At 35.2% G+C, this 27,719-nt stretch overlaps 2 protein-coding genes across 2 annotated transcripts in view; one reads left to right on the top strand and one right to left on the bottom strand.

Moving 5' to 3' along the window:
• Nucleotides 1-95: 95 nt before the first annotated feature.
• Nucleotides 96-12,107, bottom strand: LOC136802348 (gamma-aminobutyric acid type B receptor subunit 2-like). The gene is made up of 17 exons (XM_067059074.1): nucleotides 11,774-12,107; nucleotides 11,465-11,602; nucleotides 11,040-11,258; nucleotides 10,468-10,644; nucleotides 9,937-10,134; nucleotides 9,385-9,571; nucleotides 8,970-9,061; nucleotides 8,375-8,483; nucleotides 8,131-8,217; nucleotides 7,544-7,694; nucleotides 7,225-7,357; nucleotides 6,760-6,870; nucleotides 6,283-6,405; nucleotides 5,772-5,952; nucleotides 5,376-5,533; nucleotides 4,079-5,187; nucleotides 96-1,600 (listed from the first exon to the last, which is right to left on the bottom strand). Exons 1-16 carry the CDS (start codon nucleotides 12,089-12,091, stop codon nucleotides 4,894-4,896), a joined length of 2,676 nt encoding a protein of 891 aa, XP_066915175.1. The 5' UTR covers nucleotides 12,092-12,107; the 3' UTR covers nucleotides 96-1,600; nucleotides 4,079-4,893.
• A 7,253-nt stretch (nucleotides 12,108-19,360) lies between these two features.
• Nucleotides 19,361-27,719, top strand: part of LOC136802299 (double-strand-break repair protein rad21 homolog) — a 32,210-nt gene continuing 23,851 nt past the window's right edge. The window contains exons 1-6 of the mRNA XM_067059014.1: nucleotides 19,361-19,702; nucleotides 23,586-23,679; nucleotides 24,337-24,420; nucleotides 24,729-24,832; nucleotides 25,050-25,140; nucleotides 26,461-26,554. Coding sequence (XP_066915115.1) covers nucleotides 19,687-19,702; nucleotides 23,586-23,679; nucleotides 24,337-24,420; nucleotides 24,729-24,832; nucleotides 25,050-25,140; nucleotides 26,461-26,554 — 483 coding nt within the window. The 5' untranslated portion in view covers nucleotides 19,361-19,686. The remainder of the gene's footprint in view (nucleotides 19,703-23,585; nucleotides 23,680-24,336; nucleotides 24,421-24,728; nucleotides 24,833-25,049; nucleotides 25,141-26,460; nucleotides 26,555-27,719) is intronic.

The following is a 27,719-nucleotide window of genomic DNA, read 5'->3' as shown; positions in this document are numbered from 1 at the left end:
TTGGAAATTAATTCCAAATTTTTACAGGTAAAAACCTATCATCGGTCAAACCATTTCTATGCAAGGTGGTTCCAGAAAATCTCTTTTTAAGTTTTGTAATTATAGTATGTATAAGATCTAAAAAAAGATCCACCAGCCTTGTCGAATCAGAAGTATTGCTACTTAGTTAATATATATTTTTAATCCCAGGGGATGCCAACCGTTCCTTTACAACCAGCAAACAAGATGTCTTTGTGAATTACGTCGAGGCGTGCACGATAACTCTGTTCAACTTCACCAAATGGAAGACATCGTTATCAATCACTGGCATAGAGGCTGCAAGTCAGCAAATAGACTGTGTCCGTCAAAATGTTGGAGGAAAGGCTATAGAGTTTTACAAAACTATCATAAAATGAATTCCATGTGTAAACCGTATGGAAATGTCACGTGGCCGGGTATGCCCGTTATTGGGCGTGTCCGAATACCGAGTTGTGGAATTCAACGGACTTTTGATTACGGAAGACGTTTATGTTGTTGGAAAGGAGAGTATCCACTGCTTGGCAAAAAACGTACAATTCGAATATATTTTGGTTATTACTGCTAGTAATTTCCTGATGAATAAACGGTTCCACCTTCACTGGAAGGAAAACGAGGGGTCTTTCAAACACTCTGATAAAAGAGAGAGAATGGGAGGTAAAAATAAAAACTCTCTAAATTGAAGCTATACTGTTGATTACATTTCTTTCAGACAAGAAGATTTTTTCCTAGCCTTTTATTGAGTTATAAGTAGAAGAAGACAGTGAGTTTCCTAGAGCTGAAAAAGCTAGGGCTTCTTTATTCTTAGAAAGTTTGATGAGTTGTTTGCCATTACACGCTTTTTCTATTTATAAGAATAGTGTACTTTGGCTGAGGGTGAGCATTATAATCATTTTTCTATTGTTCTAAACAATAGACTTACTGTTATAACCTCGAAATGTCACCCTGATATTCTTATAGAAGTTGTTATTATAAAAAAAGCGTGTATGAGTATTTGAAAAGTTGATTACAATTTTACCTAAAAAACTTAAATTTTATTTTTCATATAATTTAAAAAAGTAATAAATAAATTGTACAAAGTATTTGTGTGTAGAAAAACAACTTTAGGAAAATTTAAAACCATACCTTTCTTTACAATTTTCAAGCTTGTGTGTATATTTGGATCTAATACGTCCAATGATAATGCCATAAAATCGACAGAAAATAGATAGAAATTCGACCCTGAAGAAAACCAATCGAGCACTTGTTCACAACCTTTGTTTAGGGTTTAGATCCCCATATGTGGTGGGTGGTGGATATATATTTTTACTCCGATGAGTCTAGAATAGGTTTTTTATTTCACAACGATACTTTATAAAACCAAAGCTGTTTGACCATAATATCTTTGAATTTCACTGGAGTGAGATTCTTGTTGTCCAACCCTTAGGTGTACTGATTAAATTCAAAACAGTTGAGTCAAAGTCAAGAAAACAATGGGTGGACCTGATAAATAATATTCGTTGATATCAATTTTTGTTGAAATCAATATTTGAAACTCTTCGAAGCTTTTTTACTCATTTCCGGGGTCAGAAGATTTACCCGTACTCTTTGGGTCTTCAAAACTTTTTCCAGATGCTTTTTTTTTGCCACCGCAGGAAGCCTAAAGCTTCCGAGGATGGCATTCATAGCTTCACTCGTGAGGGAAAGTTGGGAAAACATCTCATAATTTTGCGCGCGCGTTTCAGTATTTTAGTTCCGCTTAGCGGAACATTATCAATTAACGGTTATTTGATTTCCCGGAATGAAGAGCGATAAGCCGTGTTTTACAGGATAGCTCTTTTTTAGCTTGCGCGGCGGACGTTTGTTTCTTCCTATCGTGTCGGAGCTTTCAAACAATGTCAATTGAATTATCTGGTATTTCTTCTATTGACTATGTTTCAAACGATCAGCCGATGGCTCTGGCTTTAGGTATAAGGTAATGTCAGCGATAAAAAAGGAAAGTTGGTGGACCTGATGTGATGGTGGCAGACATCTTGAATTTCTCCCTGTTTCTTTAAGTCTGTTTTATTCCAGTTATTAGCACAGTCCAGTAGTCCAATCGCACTACTTTTCTATAAACCCAACAATCCAGTGTGAGTTTGCTGAAAGGAAAACTAAACAATTTGAATCCTTTTTAGACATTGAGATTGATTTATATTTTCCAGCGAAACAGAACACAGACTGACAGAACAACAGTCTGACAGTTATTTATATAGTTTTTTCCATCATCGTTCTAACACTATTGATACAGAACAGCACACAGCTGACAATTAAAAGAATTTTTGAAACTGAACTAAAGTATAAAACAAGGCGCCCTATAAAAGGGAAATTCCATAAAGGAAAGTTTGCATTTTGCAAAAATCTATATATACAGTAGTTGACACTCTCTAATTCAAATTTCAAGGGATTCTCATCGAATACCACAGCATATTGAATATTGAGAAAGTCTCCCAAATCCCTAAAGTAAATATTGAATTATAGAGTAACACGGGAAGAAGAAGGCGAAGCGAAGGTTGATTATTGCGATTGGTTTTTGAACGTCGAATCAGTACAATAACCGAAGATCTTGCTGAAAATTTATATAAGTTTTTTGGAAGAAATCTTTGATATTTGCAATATTTGAGGAGTCAAATTTTGAGTTTCTAATTTGAACGCAACAAAATCGAACATTTGAATTTCAAAATATCTGGCATTTTTTTTGTTACTAGAAATCAAATAAGAGAGTGGTTTTTCAAAACCTTTAAAGTGACTTCAAATTTTTATCCAAAACGGGCTTATCAAATAGTAGAACGTCAAATTAGACAGTGTCAACTGTAATTACATTTTTTGCTTTTTGCTCCTAAAATAATTTGAAGATTTTTCACAGTATGGCAGAGGAAGACTTTGCGATTAATCTAGACACTGCATTGAATGTTGCACATTTCCGAAATTCAAGCAGGACAACTGGCAGTCGTACCTATTCTTGCGCTGTTGATTGCTTTCTTGAAATATGTTACCGCTTGCTTCTTCCAGAAATGAAAGCTAAAGTATCATATGAAAAATCAAGTGATTTTTTTAAGCTGCTTCAATTAAGTGGATCAATGGAAATTTCACTTGAAGATTACGATATGAAAAGTAATGCTTTTCGACTGCTGGATGAAATTAGGGAACCGGTATGGTCTAAGATTATTGAAAATTGTGGTACCTTTGTGAGAAGAAATAGCGACGCAGAGTTTCAAGAGATTTTTGGAAGTAATATTTTCAAAGAATTATCAGAAGAAGAGAGACATGTTTTTGAAACAAGTTTTGTAATTCAGGGTACTTGTAATAGTTGTGGTAGTGAGAAGGAACAAAGAGAAACGGGTAGCATTGTCAGTCTTCTTTCGCATTTTTGCCACCGCAGGAAGCCTAAAGCTTCCGAGGATGGCATTCATAGCTTCACGCATAAGGAAGTTGGGCAAACATCTCATAATTTTGCGCGCGTTTTTCAGTATTTTAGTTCCGGTTAAATGGTGTACCGGTAACATTCTTAGCTTGACTGTATTTCTATTGTTTTGTCATCATTAAAAACACTTTTCCGGATTTGTTTTGATCTGATTACCCATTTTCAAAGCTCTATATGTCTTTTTTTATTACCTCAGGGAGTTGAATTAAGGGAAATTCCTTTTTTGTTGGGAAATTCCCTATTTAAACCACAAGTAGTTATTAACCGCTCTGAGCAAGGCAAATTAGAAATTTGTATCCTTTCAAAAACTTGTCGTGTGACTATTGCATTAAAAAGGCAGTTTTTAGTACAGTAGCGTTTAGTATGATATAAACAAGCCATTATATTCTATTATTTTGGTAATAAAAGAGATGACAAAAAAAAACAGATAAATAACTTTATCTTATCTCTATAAGAAGATATCTATGAGATGGACACAACTTGCTAATATTTGTAGACTAAATTTTGCTTCAGATGAGATGCCATTCTAACAAAAGTAACGGCTATCAGTAACATTTCTTTCCAAATTCAACAACTTATTTGATCGTTCTTCTGCGGTGGCACTTTAATGAAAATTATGGCTAGTTTAGTTTTTAATGGGGTAGAAGCACTATGGATATATTTAAAAAGTTTTCAGTAGAAAGACAAGAAAGATGAATGCCACTGAGACACGGGTGTTCCTCCTATCGGTACCCCAGAGTACTGGAACAGGAGGCTTAGTTAAGGTACGAACAAAATATTTTTGGTCTCATGTTTAAGGGAGTAAAATAAAGGTAATGGTGGGTTAAAAGGAGGGTGAAATATTTTAAGTAACAGTGCAGCAATGTATACGAAATAACGATACAAAATTTTGTCATTCCATTTGATGGTAAGTGATAGCATACCACAGAGCTCTACGCGCCAATTGTAGAGTAATTATAAGTATAAAATCAAACGAGACAATAATGTTGGCAAAGCTGATACGCTGATGCTTTTAATAAATACGTCATCGTCATTTAAGAGGTTATATCATCCAATTGTCTTTTCAGAAATTTGCGACATCTATCTGGCAGGACTTCAGAAGAATACCATATATGTTTTGCATCATTGCTAAATTTAAGATCCAGGTGTTTCATCAAACTTGGCTGGTTTACCTCTTATGGAAATTAGATTCTCATATGTCTATATGATAGGAAAAAGAAGTAGGTAAACTCTTTTTCTAAGGGAAAAGCATAATTATTTGTCATTCCCAATGTTGAACGTTTTCAGATGACCAACCAACCATTTCCAATATATATGTGAGACAGAACAATTGCGCGTTTCACCAGATTGAAAACATCCATCATTCATCAATCAAATAAATATCTCAATCTTCTACATCCATATATACAGTTCAATACATATGCGAGGACACCTGCTCAACAAGAGTTCATTCGAGGTTGTGCCCAGACGCCAACCATGTTTGAAGTGTTCGAGTTATTATGTTGTAATTTAGCGTTATTAGCTTTAACGAATCGATTGTGTGCGTATAAATCACTTTCTCGTTGTTTTTCATACATACTCAACTCCAAAGGGTTCTCAGCAATACTGGTGGAGGGTTGGTGGCTTACAGTTCCTTTCCGCATGTTCTTACCGGCGAAACTGGATGAAAATGCTCGCACTGAGACGTTGCCATATGTTACATCAAATGATTTTCCGAAGAGCAGATAAATCTAAAATTTAAAAGTTTTAACAATTACTTAGAATGTTTCATTTTTTAAATCTGCCTAGACATTTGATTGAATTAGTTAAAACTAAAATTTATCACCAGCTAAATCAATCCCTTAAGGATGAGGATCAATAAACAGTTCTTTGAAGGCTTATAGGTTAGATTGGTATGTTTACTCGCTGGTAGACTTACCTTAGGGACAAAGATAAGAAGGAGGGTTCCAGTGGTGCAGAGGAAGATACTGATGGTGACCACCAAATATCCCGTTGTATAATGTTGTGTGTTGTAGAGGGCTGAAGCACAGATGACCCCTACTGCCGATACTACACACACATTGTATACTGCCATGCCTAGTGATAATAAAGAAAGATGTTTTTTGTCATCTTATTGTCAAATTTCAAAGAGTTCTAAGTAAACTATTCAGTCAACTATGTAAACAAATCGACTTTAGACAATTGATTAGTTTTTCGTTTTAAGCAATTACTAGCTCAGTTTTCTTAAGCTACTCGTATTTCTTAGTTTTCTTGAGAGCATGTTAGTGCAGAATTCATGCATGTACACTGCTACGGTGAACAAAGTGCTACAAACCTATATATTTTGAATCATTGAGAACAGCGACTTTGACATTCCTTGTTTCCCATGCCAAGAACAATCCGAATATGAGTAAGAAGCCTTTATAGCAATACATTGTGACCGTGAAATGAAGTTGATATTCACACGTGCATTTGTGGTAGAAGAACGAATCGATGACGTCAGCATTTTGATAAACCTGAAGATAGAGCGGGTGTTGTGTAAATGAAACGTTGAAAAGGACAAAAATTTGGGAATATAAAATACTTACAATTTAGAAAAATCAAGAGATATTCAGATTTTAACATCTCATTCTAAAATACTTAGGCCACAGGTACCCGGTGGGGTAGAAATTTCATCGTCTTTAAAATTACATTTTACCCTCCTTCCCACTCGAAAAGACACTATAAAACTTTAGGGGATCTTTATTTTTTGGACTGTAATAAATTTAAAACTCTCACTTTGTCACCAAGACTTGTCAGTAAGACTTAAAGTAGGGTTTTAGAGTCGTAACGCTAATGGTACTTACGATTTGCTCCAGTTCGCTTTCTTCTACGTTGAATGGAGATAAGAAAACCCACAGCAAGAAAACAAAAATATCAATGCTAACCAACAGCGTGATGATGAAGTACAAATGTGTATCTTTGATCGACTGTAGGAAAGAAAACCGAAAAATATAAGTATTTATAAATTTGGTATTAACACCAGTGTTGCGAATCCTTGAAAGCAACGCCCTGCATAAAAAACTACTAAATTAAGCGTTATGATTTAATAGATACCTTATCGGCCAGAACTTAGTCGGCCTTAATTTTAGTCGGCCTTAATTATTAGTCGGCCCTAATTTTAGTCACCTCGTCAAAATTTAGTCACTAAGGGTCACCTAAGCGGTTCTATTTACAGTTAATTTGGCCCAAATTTTTATCGAATATTCTAGAGTTATGGAAATTGTTGGGGAAAAGATTGTCACGAATACAGTCACGCATTTGTAAAAGATAGAAACACTTACCACTTTTTCCATGGTTTTTGCAGCTGTGAATATTTTGTAGATCCTCCATGTCTTTGTGAAGAGACAACCGAAAGATAAGGTGAAGCCGATGGAGAGAGCAATGGTCACTGCCTGAAAATATACATAAAACAACCAGATGTCAAAAGAAATTCAACGATAGAAAAAGGTAATTTTGAGTTAGTATATAGAGAGTTAGTATACGATCATTGAGAATCGCGTTAAAGATACAGCAAACGACCCGCATTAGCATCAGATTATTGGTAGGATCAAGGGTTATTTATAAAATGTTACAGACTTCTGCAGACTTATCAGCCAAATTAAAAGTTAGCTAAACAAAAAACTTTAATTTTTAGGAAAAGAAAATCTTTCGGTTTAACCCCATTGTGATTGTTTCTAGTTTTAATGGGTAAAGAAAAATGAAGATGACAATAGAAAATGAAATTCAAGGAATTAAACTTTACTTACGTTACAAGCTATACCAATTCCTCTGGGTGTTAAGAAGCGTGAATCGAGCCCATAAACAACCACAGACGCATAACAAATAATACTTCCCGCTATAATGCCATTGTTTATGTTGGGAGAACTCATCTTGATCATCCTGAAAAATCAAATTAAAAATTTTGGTAATTAAAGTTGGATAAGTGAGGAAAGCCAGTTATGAAATAACTCCAGTAATGCAAAAATTAGGTTCGAGTCCCAGTTTAGTACTTGTCAAAAGGAGAAGGTAAAAAGGTAAAAGCTGGTGGTTTTTTATCGAGCAAAGTGGTCACTGTAGCTTGCTTACCTTATGTTTCTATACTTGACATTAATGAACAAGACGCAGATGCAAAGAACCAATCCAGCGGCTGCTAAACCCCACAAGATGCCAATGGTGGTCAAAGAGTATGTCTCTGGTATCCGGTTGATCGTCTTACGGTCTTTGATCACTCGTCCACCTAAATCAAATTATAAGGGATGATCAAAGCGTGCGATCAACTGTTAATATTCTTCCAGAGAGATAACCCGAACATCTCATTTTCGATAGTTCAATTAATTGTAGGAAAGAGGAAAGCAAAAATCAAACTTGCATGATTCGCATATGCATATTTCAATGCTTTGCCACTGACTATGTGGACTTTAGTCACCGCGGCTAAAACAGTTGAGTTGAGATTTCTTTTAAAATGTTATTGGTTGTGAATTTTTAGCTTCTGCATGACTATTGCATTGATGTAACAGAAATATAACTGAGGATACGCTTTTCTTAAATCGCGGGTGGATCACTTTTCTCGCCTCTTTATTGACTTTATATGACAGATCAAAGAGGTAATTTCTCTGCATGTTTACGATGTGTACGCATTGAGTATATTGGGGAGTATATTTCATTTGCATTACCTTTAAAAAGTGTCATTCCAGTTTTGTCGTAAATGTCAATCACTTTGCTCTCAATATCAAAGTGTCCAATATCGTGAAGTTCAGCACCTGAAATCCGCAAAATATTGAAACATTAAGTAAGTTCATCGTCATGTTAGAAATACAGTTGACGAGTTAAAACAGGGGCTGGATTTATAGAAATAGGAATTTATGAACTTTATACCTTTCTAGACAAAAAAGGAACTAAATCAGAAAATAGACTTACGGCTGATGGAAATATTGTGAGTGACTTGTGTATAGTTTGAACGAAATTGTTGAATGCGCACAATGCCCTGTCTTTCTTCTCCAGATTTGCCACCGTAGTGAAGGCGACCCTAAAGAATGAGCATTTATTTTGTATGAATAGTAAGAAGCTAGAATGAAATGACGGTAACACCGTATCAGATAAGATACTCTGCAACCTCGGTCAAAATATATTGAGAATTTTCGTTAATTCCTCGTTTTTAGCAATTTAAAGTTCGGGCGAGAAAGTCGCTTTTGGGCTAATTGATAAATTTATTCGAATATTTCAATTCGGGTGGGGTTTAAAGACTTCCAGGCTATATTCTGAGCCCTATTGGACCATTCTTGGACTTTTGGATCCTCAGATCCTAAGGCCGTAAGTTTTAAGTCTACCCTTCCAACCAAATTCCAAATCGTTTGTGGTTGTAAGATTTCGTGGAAATTTCCCTTTTTTCCCAAATATTATGACTTTGATTGTACACAACAGAATACATTGTTTTAAAACTTACTTGCAAAGGCCATGCATATATAAGCAAATTTTGCGACTTTTTATTTACAATGAATCTAAATTCACCTACCGTAAGTCCTTCAAAAGAGGAGTTGAGCATGACGTCCGTCATATACAGTGCTTGACTTTCATTGAAATATTCCGTCATCAATGCACCTTTTCCTATGGTTGAAAATAATCATTAAGTTCCTAGCTAGCACACAATGTTTGTTTTGCAACTTTCATCCTAACGATAAAAGGAGCTGTTTTGATAAATACCAGATAATTATGTATTGTTCATTAAAGTTTTGATTCATTAAAGATTTTATAGAACTAAACGTCATTTTGATCTTTATTTTTCTGATATATGCTACTTATAGCCTTGCTGGTCGGAGAGTTCGAGTAGTAGAGTGCCATTTTTAAGGGCTTTTGGAAAGTAAGTGTGTTTAAATAATTGATAGATTTGAGTCCTAGAGGTTCCGCCAGCCAAAGTCAACCTTACTAACCTTTTGTTTTAATGATTTTATCCAGTGTTATAGCGGCTAGATAGACAGCATCAAAAGCGAAAGCAGATTCTTCTTTAATCTCATTATCAATGGGAGGTGGTTCATTGGATAAGCCTGCTTCTTTCATGTAGCGGAAGTAATCGTGTGCTTTCTGACGTTTCATCAGATCCCATATTTCTTCAGCAGTCTAACAACAAGAACGTGTCAAAGTTAGTTAGTGTAGTAGGTAGGAACTAAGTCTGAAAAGTCACAAACCATTGATGGATTGATCAAGTCACATTTTGGAACCCAACTTTTTCTTTCGTTTTTTGACAATAATGATAGCCGTAATGTAAGGATAGACTGATGTGACTCAAACACCCCTGTCTCAATTTCAACTTCCAATATACAGATATTAACAAAACAGCCAATGCAAAGCGTTCTTAAATTTAATAGAATCCATACATGGACGAAAAAAGAATTTTAGAAAAGATAATATTTCTCCATGCCAAGATATTAAAAAGATGATCATAGATATGGAGTCTCGGGCGATGAAGATGATGAAATTTGTACCTGTCCTCCAATGCTACGAACACCATCTCTTCTCACATTGGTGTTAGCGATTGACATATAACCATCAGATGCAGTGAGATATTGTTTTACAGTGCAATTCTGTGGTTCGTTGTAAGTAACAGGTTTCCACCATGTGGATTTGAGTGTGGAAACAGTCAACCACTGGTATTTTAAACCGTATATACCACGCTTGTAAGCCTGTACAATGTTATTAGAGCAGAGTTAAATTTGATGTTTTTGTACATTATATCAGCTAGACTAGCTTCTTTTCTGATAGAGTAGAGTGAATGTGAATGATGTCGACGGAAATGGTAAAATAAAAGCTCATTGGGTCAAAAGCGCAATGAAAATAGGTATTTACTACATAAGCTTAGCGCCGACTTACTTTTAAATGAATGCGGGGTTAAAAGGAAACTTTACGTGTTACACTCATTGGTTGGGAGAATCACATTTTGAATTATTTAAAGTGCAAATCATAATGGAATAATAATCTTACTCCGGCGGTAGCCGTGATTATAAATTCTTCATTACCTGACAAAAAATCCGACGTGCTCCTTTCGAACTGAAAATACCGAATATAATTCGAACATCTTTCTCCAAGATTGCATCCAATTGTGCATCGACTGTTAAAATTGTCCCTGAAAACCCTTGAATAACGGCAGCCTCGATACCTGCGCTCTTGAGTCGTAATGAAAGATCGTACGCAGTCTAAAAAGAATAGGTACAGAAAAAATGCAGATGAAAAATGAATAGCTCCAAAATATGCATAATTTCGAAAAACACAAGAACTTTTACGAACAAGATCTTGACCTCTACAACTTGTTAAAAGATGCGATGTCGCATGGGCATAGCACAGCATAGATTGAGCAACACGCTTAAATTATCCCCAGTAAGCCTAAATACCATTTTACGTTTCATGTGTATCCTACATGTTAAATTTAGGTTAAATATTGATCTTGACCTAAGAGTAGAATACTGTAAGAATGCTTTAAGATTAAGGATGATTTTCTCCAGTTTTAACTTCTTAAAAGAATATTAATGAATAATGGAAAAACATCATTCTTATAAAGTTTGTAACGAAAAGGAATAATAAAAGTACGCACTGAGAAAAATTGTTGAGCGGAATATTCATACAAGATTGCAACACGTTTCCATTTGAAGTTTTGGAAGATTTTGACGATAGCTTCATTGAAGGATGAGAGTGAAGGCGTTGCTTTAACGAGGAAAGGGAAGTGACGTTCAACTCGTGGAACTCCAATTTGTTGGATTTCTGGATCCGGAACCTCTCGAGCTCCAAATTTCTGTAAAGTTGCATAGGTCACCTGTTTGAGAGAACGAAAAAGAAAATGTTCTTTGTTAGATTGTCATTAGTGGATGTGAGAGGAAAATTACTTTGTACAGAAAAATGACTAACGGAAAAGTGCGTAAAATCAATTTCGCAATTTCAACTACTAACCAAATTTTAATGAACTTAAAACATCTCCGTGGGTTTCAATACAAACAATCTATTCACAAAAAAGCGGATTACCTGAGGTAATTTAAATCGCGTAGTAAGCTCTGCAACGGCACGAGTTGCTCTAGCGAAAGCTGGTCCAATCAGCATTTGCTTTATAGGTCCTTTCTCCACCAAATCGTAAAACATGAGGTATGAAAATCCAATCAAAGTCTAAAAATGAAACAGAAAGTAAAGGTTAAAATCATTTTTGTAAGAAAATCTCTGATAAAGTCTGAAATCCACAAAACTAGACATTTCTGAAGGAGATTCGTGTATATTCTATTTTGAACTGTCAAAGAAGGATTCTTCGCTAAAAGTATCTAACATAAATCCAATACATACCGTTGAATCTCGATAATCAAGGACGAGTTCGTAATTTTTCAGCATATTGGTGTCATTATTGATCAGCCGTACGGCGGTATGCATAGCTGCATGAAACATTAATTTGTCACGTGTCAAGAGGAATGGCACAAGTGCTCCGATATGGAGTTTTGTTTTATTCTTACTATCGTAGGGCGGGAAAGGCGCTGGTGGGACTGTAAACGAGGGCGCCGTTGTAGTGGCAGTGGCTGTTATGGGTGATGAAGAAGTTTCCGTGGCGATAGCGTATGCCAAAATGGTAGCCAGTGTTGTGAAGCATGGTACCATATTGAGAGACATTTTCTTGTAAAGTTTTTCACTTTAGAAAGAAACAATTATAAAAAAATTATATTTTGAAGATCATTATACTCAGCAGTCGTTTTGATCCGGTCAAGTTTTTCATAACTGGGACGACAAGAATCTATGCTAAAAAAAAATATATTGAACACCTTAAAAAAATAGACGACAATGGAGTTTATCGCTAATATAAATGCTGTAGGTATATTGATATTTATTCAGATATTTTTGAATGATCAAGAAAGCAAATCTAACTGGAGCTATCGAACAAGATGAAAAGCTCCATGGAAGAACGATCACAAACATAGAACTGATCTGAAGTCAGTAACTTAAAATATTATCTTACTGAGTACGCATTAAAAAAAGAAATACAAGACAGATATACGATCGATACGATAAACCTACGAAAATTTCATCCTTAAACTTGTTACGTGGTTGGTACTGAAGTCAAAACTGGAATCGAGTTGGAGTTTGACAATTTACTAAAAGTTTTGTAGCCGTGAATTTATGATATGGGTATGTTCGCCAGAAACATCACGTATTTGCAAACTTTACTCATATTCATTTGAATCAGTACAAATTCTATTGTAACGAACGCAATCACATCCTAAAGTACAGATTTTTTACCTTTAAAACGGGCTATATAACAATAACTTCTATTCTAGAATATCACTATGTCCTTCTTTTGAAACAAAACCCAGGGAGTACTTAGGCAAAAATTGGTGCTGAGTATGTGCGGACGGTAAGGGTCGGTTATTTCACCCTTTCAAAAGACTCTCTAAAAAGTAGTCTCTCTAAAGGTCGAAAATTCCACGATTTTTAAAAAAAATTCCGATTTCGAGAGACATATTTGTAAAAAAAGTAACACTTAAGAAAAGGTAACACTTTCTCTCTAAGGGTAGGACTTTTTTCAAAAATGGAAGAAAATTTTTTTTTAAAGTCTCAAAAGTCTTAAGTGTTACCTTTTCAGCAAAAATCAGTCACTCTAAGGGTCGGTTTTCGGAGGTCCCGTCCGCACATATACCCTCATCTGCCAACCCTAGTACCCATAGTACCTATAAGTCAAACGCACTCGGGAGCATTTGGGTGGATGAACCAAAGTATATTTTCAAGAATTGATACTTCAGTACGATTACCTCCTGAATCCATCGGATCGCGTCAGAACAAATCAATATGAGGAAACAAATTCGAAACAAAAATAAAACTATCATCGGTTATAACAGTTTTTTAAAAAGGTCATTAGTTGATGATCTTACCTACTACTAAATTCACAAAATATCCAATTCCTTTTATGATTAGTGAGGAGGGTTTTAAATGGGACAAGAAACCACACTCAAATCATACAACGATACACGTAATTATACACAATGACTGTTGTCTCCTGGTTAAACAAACCATATACAAGCCTAGTCTCGCATGTCGCAAACCTTTCTAATCGAGTTTCTAATGCCACCTGAACACTATTTTTAAAGCCCCCTATAGAACAGGTTTGGTGGTGAAACAGTGGGGAGAATGAAGGGTAGATTAATATAAAATTTCCTGAGAAGCTCCTGAGAACCTCGAACCTGGACTTGGCAATTCCTAAAAGTTGAACAATGTTAGTTATTCAAGGAAATAGCAATATCAACAACCAAATCATCAACAAAATTTGAGAATCTTTTTGCATTCTTGTGATAATGATAAACTCTTGGAAATGAATGCATATGCATATGTTGTTCAGACAAGAGTTTGTAAAAGTAATATATTAAGTAATAGACATGCGGACATTAGTAGCATTTACAATATCAATCAAAACGGTCATTCACTTAAACCACAGCTTCAAAGTCGATAAAAAGTAACCTATAATTGACATTAAAAAGTACTTAATGTAAATGCGAAAGGGTTGTAACTTTCGACCAGACTGGAACCATTTCGGATATGTTTCTATTAGTAACCGATACAAAAAAACATTCAAACATAGAAGCTCGTTTCATTTGGTTGAGTTTAAAAGGAAAAACAAAAATTTGTAAAATATTGAGTTGCTTGCGAGATAATCAAGACAAAGAACAAAAAGGGACGTATGGCTAACCTTTGGTAGAGACTTATGTTCTCTTTTGCTCGAGATCCAAAAAAATTAAAAATTGCTCTATTATCTGTTATGAAAGATGGTTTAAAAATTATTTTTCTTGAAGTTTTTTATGCTTTAGTAATCCCTACCGTGTTATCCCCATTGGGACTCATATCAATCCCCTAAAATTTCACTAATTGAAAAAACTCCCAAACGGGGATATTTACTAGAAGGTTACTGAGACAGGGTTGTGAAAAACAAAAATATTTAAGTATCAAAGAGAGCCTTGACAATAGAGAAATATTGAAGAACTTATACAAGTAGCAATCCCAAGCAGTAAATGAAAAAATCCTGAGTACAATTTTTGATCAAAAACCACCTACGTGATTCCTTGACATCCTTCCGTAAACAAAGGAAAGTCTATATATCTATTTTATTTTTAATACATCATACGGAAATTTCTTTTCTTCGATGCGTCAAACTTCATTTTTTAGCAAGAAGACACAAAGAAAGGCTTTCTACTTAAGATTACTTTGCTTAATTAAAGAAAGTCATTCTCAGGGTTTCCCTTTTGGATGTTTTTTCTTTTGTTGGTTATTGATTCAGAGTCTGTGGATCATTATCAGTATCCTGATTTCCCACCGAACCTGTTGTCTGCTTTTGTTTCTTCTAGATGCTTAAGACCCCCTTTGTATTATTTTACCTTGAGGTAAAATATTCAAAAACAAGAGGGGTCATGAAAAGGGGGCGTACGGGGTTTATTTTAACACCGTATGGCAATTTGACCCCGAAACGCTGTCATGTTTTTCTTTAAACACCGCAAAACTGACAAAAAAGGCTTATTGCTTCACCTCGTATCCTTCCCATCAAAACAGGGGTAAACAAGTTGGTGTAGAGATTGAAAACTGATAAATGAAATTATAGACAGTAGGCTGAACAAAAATATTTTACTGAAATTTGCTGGTTTCTTTTCAACACACCTTTTAACCTTCAACCACGTCGTTGACCTTTTGCTCTTTCGAATCTTTGAAATCGTTAAAAAATCTCGTAATTTGAAAAAATGTCACATTTGGGGGAAACATAAAATATAGCGATCATTAGACCAGCTTTAAGGAATTAGCGCAGACGACTGCACCTTTTTGACCAATCTCGACCAATTACTTGTTTGGTGATAACGAAGATCTTTGGTGATTTCATTTTAGCCCGTTTCGCTCATTTTATAATAGAGTATCAGTTTAACATTTTATAATATCAAAATCGCACCACATATAAGATAAGCCCCTCAGCTCGCTCACGATTTTACTATCAACAATGAAGAACCAACGTAGTACTGATTGCTCTTGAACAGTACAGGTAATGCCTGTACTTTTCAAATCTCAAGTAAAGCAAGCACAGCAAGGAATCAAACACAAACAAAATTTTTCAAGTAAAGTATCTATCCAAAAAATCTTATCATGAAATCAAATCTTGTTTTTCAATAAAAAAATTACATTGAAATTACCACTAACAACCAACCAACAACAGTTTTTCATCAAGCAAAAAATAAATATTGAATAAAGAATCTCATTCCTCTTTTGTTTCGTGAATGTCATTAACATCAGGAAGTATAATTAATGAGCATTTCGTAATAGTCACATCATTCATTATCGCTTTTAAATTGTTTCAAACGATCATCCTTTACTAAAAATTATATTGATTAACCTCAGCACAGGGTCCTTGCCCCATCGAAATATCACGTCCATTACGATTTATCATTTAATTAGCAACGTCCATCTCTACAAAATTACAGTTAGTAACAGCTTCACGTTAGCGGAGCTACCACCCTAAGGTTATCTAAATTAATTTCTACAACCCCGTCTCGATGACCCGGTGAAATTAGAAATCTAAATTCTAACCCAACTTAACTTAACTCAAACCAGGGATTGAGAATCCTTAGTGAGTCTGGTTTTCCTAATACTCGATCTTATATTTTGACCGGGTTGACCTATTCTTGATACGATCGGGTTTACTCGTTATCATACCAGGGTTTAAAATTAGGCGTTATCCACGGAGGCAGATTTTCTGACGTGGCTCACTGATTTTTATTAGCCGTCTATTGGTCTATTTCAAATAATCCTGAACAATTACATCTTTTCTTTCTTCCGCCTAGTCTGACTTTTTCTTACTTAGATATGTCCATGCTTAGATTCAACCATTTTCGTGAAAAATTTCTAAATCAGTTCACCCTGATTAGTGTCCAGGGATAAATTGGAAAAGAAAAATTTAGAGGATGATTGAAATGAATAGCATTCCTCTCAGCCTAGCATTTGTGATTTGATGAGTGATTCTTATATTTTCAAAAATATAGCTCATCTAATTTTGCTAAGGTTAATTCAACTCTTCACAGAATTACTACGTGTTGACTGATTCCGCTAATATTGGCTTGATGGCTCCTAATTGATTAGCAAGCGAACATGCTAATATATGTTTGAGCGGGTTTTGCAATTAGCGGGGTCACTTTCATTTACACAGTCCTTGACAGTTCACCTTCTTCCCTTGCAACTCGGGAACATTGCGATCTAGGGCCATCTATTGGACTCTAGTCTAAGGGATGTCTCGCCGTTTGCATTGTATTTACAGGCTGAATGAACAATTGTATACTCTTGAAATTCTTTAGATAAACGGCATACTGGAGAAGTGGGACGTGGGACGGTGGGACGCTCAGGTGGGACGCTCGAGTGGGACGCTCAGGTGGGACGCTCAAGTGGGACGGTAGTGGGACGCTAAGGTGGGACGGTAGTGGGACGCTAAAGTGGGACGGTAGTGAGACGCTAAAGTGGGACGGTAGTGGGACGCTAAGGTGGGACGCTAAGGTGGGACGGTAGTGGGACGCTAAAGTGGGATGGTAGTGGGACGCTAAAGTGGGACGCTATGGTGGGACGGTAGTGGGACGCTAAGGTGGGACGGTAGTGGGACGCTCTTTTATATGTATTTTGTCTTTTTCTTTTTATAATACAGTGAAGAGGGACAGGTCAAGTACTTATAAACAATACACAGATCGATCGAAATGTTTTTGACTTTTTTCATAGTGAATGGATTATAAAATAATAACATAATCAATTTGATCGAAGCTACAAAGACACAAAAAGCTAGTCAGTCAGATAAATCAATTTCTGGCTCCTCCTCTTGGCTCTTTTTGTGTAATTCAATTGTGTAATTTACAGAGCAATTTCAACAATTCTAACGCTCTTTTTAGCCTAGAGAGGCTAAATGTCTAAATCTGCGAGAACTGATTTTAAAGAGTATCATATAAAAAATGAACATTCCAATCACAGGGATTTCCCCAGAGACAAGATGTTTACTTTTCGAATTCAAAATTCGAATGAAAGGAAAACATTCGAATCGACAACAAAGGGTTACACCATCAGCATGAATAATAAAAGTATCCACATTGTTCACGTGAAAGGGAAAACCCGTGAGGTGAAACATACACGTGGCGCCCAAAAACTTCTTTCATCAAATTTTATGAAGTTGACTAGGCTAAAGATTTTTAAAGTCGCGTGTCCATCGTTGAAAGTTGTTTTTAGATTTTTATTGAGTTTTTTGGTTTTATTTTCATTTGTTTGTGCATCATTTTTTTTCGAAATACGTTATCGCAGACTTACAGTAGTGTTCTATAAATTACTAGCCAAACCAAAAGAAAAGGAGCCAGAAATTGATTTCACATTTTTCATTAAATAGTTATAAAGACAAAAAGACAATATTCTAATAAAAGAGCGTCCCACTTGAACGTCCCACTACCGTCCCACTCATGCTGAGGGGAAAGCCCTTTATTACAATTAGAATGTTTTCTTTTCATTCGAATTCAAAATCGTGTTTCTGGGGAAATCCCTCTGATTCGAATGATTACTTTGTTATTCTCAATAAATATAAACTCTTCGAAATATAGTCAGGCTGCTGCTGGACCACTTTTGTAAAAACCTTAGTGTGAAGAATCTAAAACCTATTGAAACCTGTTATATATGATTAAAGGGGGTAAAAAAGTTTTACTGGCCATTAGGTTTTCCCAGATTTAGCCTAGACAAAGTTGCAATGGATTGAAAGTGTTGGAAAATAATAAAATTGTTGTATAAATTAGACAATATGAGCCTGAAGATAAGGAGCCAGAAATTGATTACACATTTTCCAGTGTTTATTTCTGAATCGCACGCATATTGCTTGGTAGCTTTTCAAACATCCAATTTGAATATTATTATTATTCGTTTATCATCCACTATATGATAAAAAAAAATCAATATATATATTTTGGCCGAAATCCTGTGTAGGTTGAAAACTGAAGAACAGATCATGTATATGTGTTTTGTGAAAGTATTCATTTACTCATATTGAGTTCTTTTTTAGTCGTACATAATTATCAGAGAAGCAAAAATACAAAAGCCTTACGAGAGAGCGTCCCACTACAGTCCCACCTGAGCGTCCCACTACCGTCCCACCTTAGCGTCCCACTACCGTCCCACCTTAGCGTCCCACCTTAGCGTCCCACTACCGTCCCACCTTAGCGTCCCACTACCGTCCCACCTTAGCGTCCCACCTGAGCGTCCCACCGTCCCACGTCCCACTTCTCCAAACCCCCTCATATGGTGTTCTAAGTCAACCAATGAAAACGCGCGATTTGACTTTTCGAATGTTTTGAATCAAAGCGCGGGAAAAAAAAATCGAATGTTTTGAAAACGATCCCATTTTTAGACCGGGCATCAAATCGACAAGAGACAAGAAAAGGAAGACCAAGGAAGAGAAACCGAAAACTTATTAACCCTCAGAGGAGGAATTTTGACAAGGTAAGAATTTGTTCTTAACATGGAGATAGAGAACTATCATAACGGGGGAAAAGTCATTACTCGTTATTTCTTTACTTCTCAGCTACCTGAGCTGATGCACATGATACATTTATTAGCTTTTATTGCTTTTTCTTCAGCAATAATAATCTTTCTTCTTCTGTTTCTTATTAATATTAGAGAAAATGACTTCGTGCTTGCTTAAAACAAGGGAAAATGTAACTTCTTATAAAAAATGTTCGTGAAACTAACTACTTGTGACAAAAAGTAATGAGTGAGGAAGGGGTGCGATAAAAAAAACTAGAACGATGAAATTAGGAAAGTCAGTTTTTGTTCTTATAAATAACACGACATTTTCTCAGAAAGTAATGCATGTTTTTTATAAAAATGGTAGATGCTTACAGCGGGATTGTAAACAGACGGTTATTTTGAAAATCAGCTGATAATTTTTCTTGACTGCCGAGAGAAAGCTTTTTGATTTGATGTTAGATGATTTTTTGCATTCGCTTTTTCATTACTACTGCTTGACAAGATTTAAATGCTGTTATATGTAATCATTTGATATGGAAGTGTCTAGATGTCAATATTTACCCTGAAAACCAAAGAAAAACCTATGCTAGTTTTAAAAAGACACAGATTCATGTAATATTCAGATTTGAAGGAAGCAAATTTTTATTTACTTGTTGCTTGCCTTGCTATTTTATCGATTAAAACTTATACTTGAAAGCTTTGTCAACATGCCTTTTATCTGGGGTAAGTAGCAAAGTTTTTGACAGGACTGACTGATGGTAGAAAACTGTACAAGAAAAAAAAACAGGTTGACAAGAAAGATTTTTTAACATGATCCATGGTATAGCCCAAACTTTTTAGGCCAGGCTTTCAAAGGCAAAAATTCTTTTGTATACAGCCCAAACTTGAACCGAACATCAATGTTTGTTTGGGCCAAAATGATGTTTTGCTATTTTGGTCCAAACCAGTCCAAACATCTCATAAAACACAGAATATCCAGTGTTGAATAACAAAACTTTTTACCATCAGACCGGATACACGTATCAGTCCGATTCGTGCTTAAAAAACGCTAAAGAAAAAGTCAACAGTGTTTGTCTGGTGAATTTTCACAATGTAACACGGGACAGTTTTGAATGGTGTGATTCAATAATACTTTTCATAACCTGAAAAAAACACAGGACAGGTGTGTCAGCAGGGTTTGTACATGTCTATGCACAGTTAGTAGTAGATAGCAGTTTTTTCTTACAATCATATACCGTGAGTGGTCCTAAATCCGACAGCCCTGCCTAAATCCAATGGGGTCTTTCAAAGATACAAACTAAAATAAAAAAAAACCTTTTGCTGTGACGCAATGAAGATAACAAAGTGTCAACTAAACTGAGAGATTTGATACACATTGATTTGAACCAAATTACAATAATTGTGCTTCTTATGCAAAACATAATTTTTTATTACATAAATTGTTAACGTTTTAAACACGAGCAACAGATTCAGAATAATAGAGGTAATTATTTTTACAACTCACACTTTTTTGATCACATTAAATGACATCTTGACATTATAGCCATCTTGTTAGATGTTTTGTTTCAAGAGTACTTGCATACCGTAAGTTGGTCTAATGTCGACATCCGTCTTCTAATTTCGACACCCTTCTTTAGAAGATAGGAACAATAGAAACTGGGGAAGTTCTGAATCGCTGATTGACTTTGATTAGCGCGATTAGAGGAAAAATCTTTAGTCTATCAGTGATTTCGACCTTCTTATTATTCCTATCTATAAAGAAGGATGTCGAAATTAGAAGACGGATGTCAAAATTAGACCAACTTACGGTAGTTTATCGTTCAACTTGGAGAAGGAATGTTTGTAAACATAAAGATATCTGGGGTGTCGGAATTAGGCAGGGCTGTCGGAAAGAAAAAATGCTTCATAAATGAAAGGGAAAAAGTGATAACGGGGGACAATATTTCCAAAAGGAATAGAATAGAAGATCTTTGGTATGACAAGGCAAGACAAACTATAGATCATCCAGAGTAATGGCATCAGTATCTTAGAGCATAGAACTTTTGCACAACAAAAAAATGACATTGACTCCAGGAGATTTCGAATTCGTAACCTGAGATTAGATCATGTGTGTCCTGCCCACCACGCTGAAGCTCTAAAGCTCTCAAATTTGGAAGGACAGAGGGTCGTCTAGGGCCAAATTGAAAAGTCCCGTTCCTGTCACGGAAGGAAATCAGAGCCTTTTTTGGTCTTTTTTTGAAAAATGGTAAAATGAATGAAAATAGTATTAGTCCTGAATTAAAGCCTTCATAGTACTACTACTTCCAAAGCAAAATAAATTTCATAAAAGTTTTTCCTCGTTGAATAATTGAACTTTGAAGGTTCTGTCACGGAAGGAACGCAGCGAAGACATTAAAAAAGACAAAAGTATGCTGATTCAGATTCCTGTGAATTTAAAGAGAATTTTAAAACCAAAATACCACCAGAAGAAACTTATGTCTATCTGCTTGTCATTGAAAAAAGAACTGAGTAAAAAAAATTAATTTCAATGGCTACAGGCCTTTGCAACTGAGAAAGGTCAGTGTCACGGAAGGACACTGTCACGGAAGGAAAAAATTCCTATTTTTCAAAATCAGCAATAGCGTAAGAAATGTTGACTGAAACTAGTGAAGTGACACATCATATCATGAATCATAGCCATTTTTACTATTCAGCTCATTTCAAAACCTTGGAACTGTATTCTTATTGTTCAATTATAATGGTGATAATAATTAGGAAATTTTACAGGAAAGATTATATTTTTTAAGCAAAAAAACGTAAAAACGCGACCTTGCAAGCCAGTGAGCTACTTCCAAAGGCTCTAATTAGCATATTTCCATGGTGCTGAAGCGATTTAGAGGATTTAGAACCAGCTAGGAACAGTAGTTTTGCCAGAAAACCGGTTTTTAGGCCTCAAGAGCCGCCTGGGCTTTACGCTGTAAGCTTACAGCGCTGTACTGGAGCCTTAGTTTTAAGCTTATTCTGAGCTCCATACAGGGCTGAGCTGGTTCCCAATGGTCATAAACCTTGAAGGACACTCCCCTGCAATGGACTAGACCCATTGAAGTCCAGCGAAGGGGGCAGAACCGACAAATTTTCACTAAAATAGCTTAAAAACGCTTAAAAAGCTCTATTTAAGCGTTTTTAAGGCTTTTTTAAGCAAAAAACGTAAAAACGCAACCTTGAAAGCAAGTGAGCTAACTTCCAAAGGCTCTAATTAGCATATTTCCATGGTGCTGAAGCGATTTTGAGCGTTTAGAACCCGCTGGGAACAGTAGTTTTGCCAGAAAACAGATTTTTAGGCCTCCAGAGCCGCCTGGGCCTACACTATAAGCTTACAGCGCTGTACTGGAGCCTTAGTTAAGCTTATTCTGAGCTCCATACAGGGTTGAGCTGGTTCCCAATGGTTCTGAACCTTGTAGGACACTCTCCTGCAATAAATTAGACCCATTGAAGTCCAAGATTTCTAAAAATAACAAGATATTTTTAATCCGTCACGGAAGGACAAGGTGAAAGTGTCACGGAAGGACAATAATTTCAGACCTTGTAAGTGAATATGAAGGAGGTTGCTTTGGAATGTAATTTCATTTTTTGTTAGGGGGTACCAATAGTTAGAACTTGCAATAATATCAAGAATAGTGGACTTGCACAAAACTGGTGAAAAAACTTTTTGTCTTGAAATTGTCACGGAAGGAATTCGATATTTGAAAAAAAGTTTCTGCTTGCAGTACTTTTTTGTTGTTCGACTTATTTCAAAATGAATAAACCTATTAAACTAACTAGGGTATGTACTTGTTTTAAAACAACATTTCATTTTTGATTAATCATTTTATTATTCAAAAGAAGGTCCATTATATTTTAACACTTGTCCTTCCGTGACAAACCTCACTAGTTGTGTCTCGATAAAATCACCTGCTTACAAAGTCTAAAAGTGCGACTCGGTTGATTTAAAAGTTGAAATTGGAAAATTTAAGGGTTATGTAAATAAAAAATCACAGTTACTTATTTTGTTTGTAAGATTTTTGATTTTGTGTTTTGGTTGACGACTTTTCAATTTGGCCCTCTAATAGGACTGGGAATGACAACAAAGTTACATGATTGTGTTTAAAAATAGGGCACCGTATCAGGAAAATTCCAGCGCACAAGAAGATTTTTGTTGTAGAATTTTCTACGAGAGGACTCAGATGGTTAATTTTCAAGAGCTTTCAAAGGTTTACAGTGCCTGTAAAAATTTATGACCCGCTGTTATCAGGTTATAATTTGGCTGTTTTAGCTCAGAAAAACATAATTCAGTAAAAATTGGTTAGAATTTTGGAGTTGTTGTTATATTGGGTACCCCTGAAACTCCTCTCATAGACAGGACAATCTCTCGATACAAAAAAATTTCAAGCTTCGTCAAACATCTTTTTACTGTAAGTTGGCAATGAAATGATGGGTAAGTTTTACCTTTTTGAGATTAGCATTTTACAAAGTTGATGGTTAAAAGGAGAACTCAGTTAGATGATAAGAATTAAGATAATACTAATAGTAATTATTTCAAATTGAAGGTATCATTTTTGAAATTGACCAAATTATTTTATATTTTTAGCAAAGAAGACGTCCTTGTTTGACGAGGTCAGCCTCGACATGTTCTATCCACAAGGAATACAACTCTCTCGCAAAGAAAAACTCAGCTTGATATGGTAAAGTTTTAGTTTTTTTAACAGTCTTTTAATAAAATTTAAGTTTCACAGACTTTTTGAATGACAGTCATTTCAATAAGATGCGAGCGATCGCTCTTGCGCTCAGTAGAGCGCTCGTCAATCTCGTATGGTGGGTGAAAAGTAGCTTGCGTTAATTAGGTTTCCATCATAATAAAGTAATCTTTGTTTAAGGGTGATCTTGCAGCTGATAAGCTCAATTGAAAATGGGAATGATAGACTTTATGATAAAGATATAGATAAGGGAAGAATCTATATATATGATTACATCAAAAATATTTCCGGGAGCGTATTTTAGAAATTGCGCGCCCAAAATTTGATTGACGTGAGCGATTTGGTAAAAAATTTCTCAAATCATTTACATGATCAATTCATCGATCACGTTTCATTTCATTCGTGGAAAGGCCTGAATGGTATGTTTATCAGAAAATGAAAAGATTAGAAAGGGTTAGAAATTTTAAGAACTTGTTGATGACACGTGTAATCATAAAGGTAATTTTTGTCAGAGTATGAAAACGACTGCACATAGACGTGAAGGTTTTAAGAGAAGAAACATGTGATGAAACTCTCAATTTTCTGCAAAATTAAGTTGATTCTAATATTGTTCTAATCCTATAAAATTTTACCATTTCTTTATAGGCTTGCATCTAACTATGATCCAGAAAAGTACAAAAAAATCATATCATCTCGTGATTGTGAGGGGGCCAATATTGTACAAATTTGGTATGAACAGGGTTTTCCAGGGTTTTTTTAGTTTTTTTTGTTAAGTTAAGAAAATATAATCCAATTTTTAAGAGAAAAGGGGTTTAAGGATTTAGCCATAGTAGAGTCTCGAAGCAGTCCCACCTTATTGTATTTCCAAATAATATGTTGGAAATTTGTTGTGATATTATATCATATGAAAAGAAACGAGTAATAAAAGATGTAATATTTTCAAAAAAGATTGTCACCTAGTTTTCAGGTATAAAATATCAACCAAAATTTCTGTTTCATTGCCTCTTTTGAAATATTTTTATTTGTCGTTTACATAGTTCTGCGATCACCAATCCAAAGTATCCACATGCATTGCGTCTGTCTGCTCAACTTCTACTTGGAACTGTCAGAGTCTATCGCACCAAAACTCGAATGATTCTACGTAAGTATCAATCAGAAGGAAAAAAGTTCAAAACACAAAAGAACGTTCTACATTTAATGTTTCTAAATGTCAATTCTTTAGTCAAACTCGTCAAATTGAAGCTCCTTTGGCGGCTATACAAGAGATCTTTTTACTATACCTAGACAAAGCTCAGTCAAGGAACCAAAATTGAATAACAAATATAAATTTAACTTCCATTTTTTAATGATTTTTGTAGAATTGGCAGAGTCGATGATGTTGAAACTAAGCTCAATGTTGAAGGAGGCTACTCTGAGAAATTCTGAACCAAATGTTATTGGGTTGGCAAGGTTTGAACATTTTATTATCAACTTCAGTTGAGCTAGAATCTGGCAACGTGTGTCTGTCTGTCTGTCTGTCGCAAAAACTTTAGTGCAGCTTAGAGGATTAAAAAAAGTCAGATCAGGGGGGGGTCGGTAGTAAAATCTCAGACATAATGACGTTTACTACGGTGGTGGTGTGACGAAAAATCGAAAAAAAATTTTACTACCCAGGGTAGTTAAATACTAAAATGGGTGGTATCTATGTGTTAAATGTTGAAAAAATTTTACTACCTGGGTAGTTAAAACTGGTAAAATTAGCAAATTTTAGCTATTTTTTGTAATTCTTTTAATTTTCTGGATGACTTTTCTGAAAAAATCTGAACATTTTTATAATTTGAAAAAATTTTCTGTTGGAAAGTTGTTTGCTGCAAACAAAAAGTTCTCGAAATTTTTTGTCAATATAATATAAAAAGACTTTAATTCTAAGGGAAACCCATTAATTTTTGCACTACGTGAAAAATGTGTCACAGAAATAATCATTTTTTAGCTTTTTTTGCAAAATCAGCTCGAAAAGCAACCAAAAAATAGGTGGTCTCCATGACAAATTGTCCCAAAAGCTTTTACTACCAGGGTAGTAAAATACCTCTTCCAAGAGTCTGGGTGGTGGTATGTAAAAATTCGTAAAAATCCTTTTACTACTCATATATGTCTGAGATTTTACTACCGACCCCCCCCCTGGTCAGATTTGGCTGAAATTTAACACATTGGTTCCTCTGGTGAATATCTTGGGCTGTTTTTTCATTTTTCAAAAATTTTGAATTTAAGGGCCTGGGCACTAGTTTTTTGTTTGTTTTGCTACCACTGGGCATTAAAGAATTGGAAGCCATTGAAGACACCCCTGTCTTTTACAGCTCGAGTGAATTTTCTTCCCAAAGCGGGGGTAAAATCTTTTATCAAAATCCCAATGGGGATGAAAAAGCCCAGTGCGTTGCGCACGTTCGACTTTTTTGAATCCTTTGCTCACAATTGACAATCATTATTTGTCTAGAAAAGTGAAGAAATTCCTTTTAATAATAACAATATGAAATCTTTTATCCAATTTTAAGAGTAGCGTTTTGGAAATGATTCTTCAAATAAGGTTGGACTATTACCCAAGAGAAAACGATTGATAGTGACTCGTCAGTGACTAGGTTAATTAAGGCATAAATACTAAAAAAATTCATTTTTATTTGATTCGCTTTCCCCTTGAATTTGTGAAACTTTGTAAATTTTTCGAATTTTTGGTCTCACAAAAGATTGTACGCCCACAGTAAGTGGAGCAATAATCATTTCTTTCACCTTATGCAGATCAGAAGCTATCACTATGGTGGACGGTTGCATCAGTATCATCGACTACTCCTTGGAACCAGTTTATTATGACCCCCAAATGATCATGCACATGGTATGAAAAACTTTCTCTTGTGTCTTTGATTTCTGATTCTAGCAGAGACAAAAGAGGCTGTAATCTTTTGATAGAATTCGAATTATTGTGCCTGTTGAAAAGATATTCCAGAGAGGAATATTATCAAATAGAAAAAAAAAAAAGGAAATGAAGATAGAAAACGAAAAAGAAATATTGCGACAGACTTTGTCTTCCAAACATTTTTTTGTCCAAAGTTCGAGGCTTTACAGTTAACATTATTATTTGTAATTAAACTAAGTAACACTCTCAGGGCCATGAACACATCTATTGCTTCCATAGTATTGAACATGATTAAAAAACAATTAAAATTCATTTAAATGAGCAAAAAAACAAAAAATGCCATTTAAATAAAGTTCATTATAAAAAACTAATCATACTTTATTACATTGGAATGTTTTATAGCTCCTCGATTTTTAAAACCTTTAAAATTTTGAAAATAATTCACATGTCTCCAAGGTGAAAGCAGCCTCTGGCCCATACAATAATATTGGTAAGAAAAGTCGGCAAAAAACCTATATAACTTCATAGTAAGTAGACTCGCACTAATTCAAACTTCTATTTTTCGAATTTTTCTATAATTTAAACGAATGAGACTTCCCGTTCAACCTCGAATTAAAGAGAGTTAATTCTAAACCTAATTAATTGATTGTGGTGTCCAAACCTTGTCCTTAGGTCCTTTGGTATAAACCACCACCCAGGATATTAACTCAAATTCATCGGGAAAACTTCCTTAATATGAAAAAAATAATGAAGTACCACATTGGAGAAAAAACTTTCTCTAGAATATTAGCAGCTTTCAAAGCATGGTTTATGCTGTCCACATTGGGAATGTTATAGATATATGCCACCGCTCTCATTTCGTTCAACAAAGAGATTAATAACAAGCAAATCCAACTGACAGCATCCAGTCGTTTCAGCAGAAACATTGTTCGCTTGTAAGGGTTCACTCTCCGGTGAAGATACGAAAATAATGCAAATGCTGAAGTGATATATAATATGCGATATATTGGGTTCGTCAAGAAGACAGACAGGCCTGCGACAATAAAACGTTCCATTAAACGCCAAGCTTCCCACCAAAAATATTTCTCCTTGTACGGCAATTCGAATATTTCAACTAATCGACCATCAGCTTTTTGGTATGCTT

Source organism: Clytia hemisphaerica, unplaced genomic scaffold (genome assembly GCF_902728285.1).
Source record: "Clytia hemisphaerica strain Z4C2 unplaced genomic scaffold, Clytia hemisphaerica genome assembly, whole genome shotgun sequence".
NCBI lineage: Eukaryota > Metazoa > Cnidaria > Hydrozoa > Leptothecata > Clytiidae > Clytia > Clytia hemisphaerica.
The sequence above is the reverse complement of the archived record's forward strand: the minus strand, read 5'-3'. Positions and strand labels throughout refer to the sequence as shown.

Excerpts from the sequence above, each read along its gene's own strand:
- LOC136802348 (XM_067059074.1), bottom strand. The coding sequence starts at position 12,091 with ATGTCTCTCAATATGGTACCATGCTTCACAACACTGGCTACCATTTTG. Across the intron at positions 8,484-8,969 it reads CCTCTTTTGAAGGACTTACG|GGTCGCCTTCACTACGGTGG; the intron begins GTAGGTGAATTT and ends CTCATTCTTTAG. Across the intron at positions 8,218-8,374 it reads TCACAATATTTCCATCAGCC|GTGCTGAACTTCACGATATT; the intron begins GTAAGTCTATTT and ends TGCGGATTTCAG.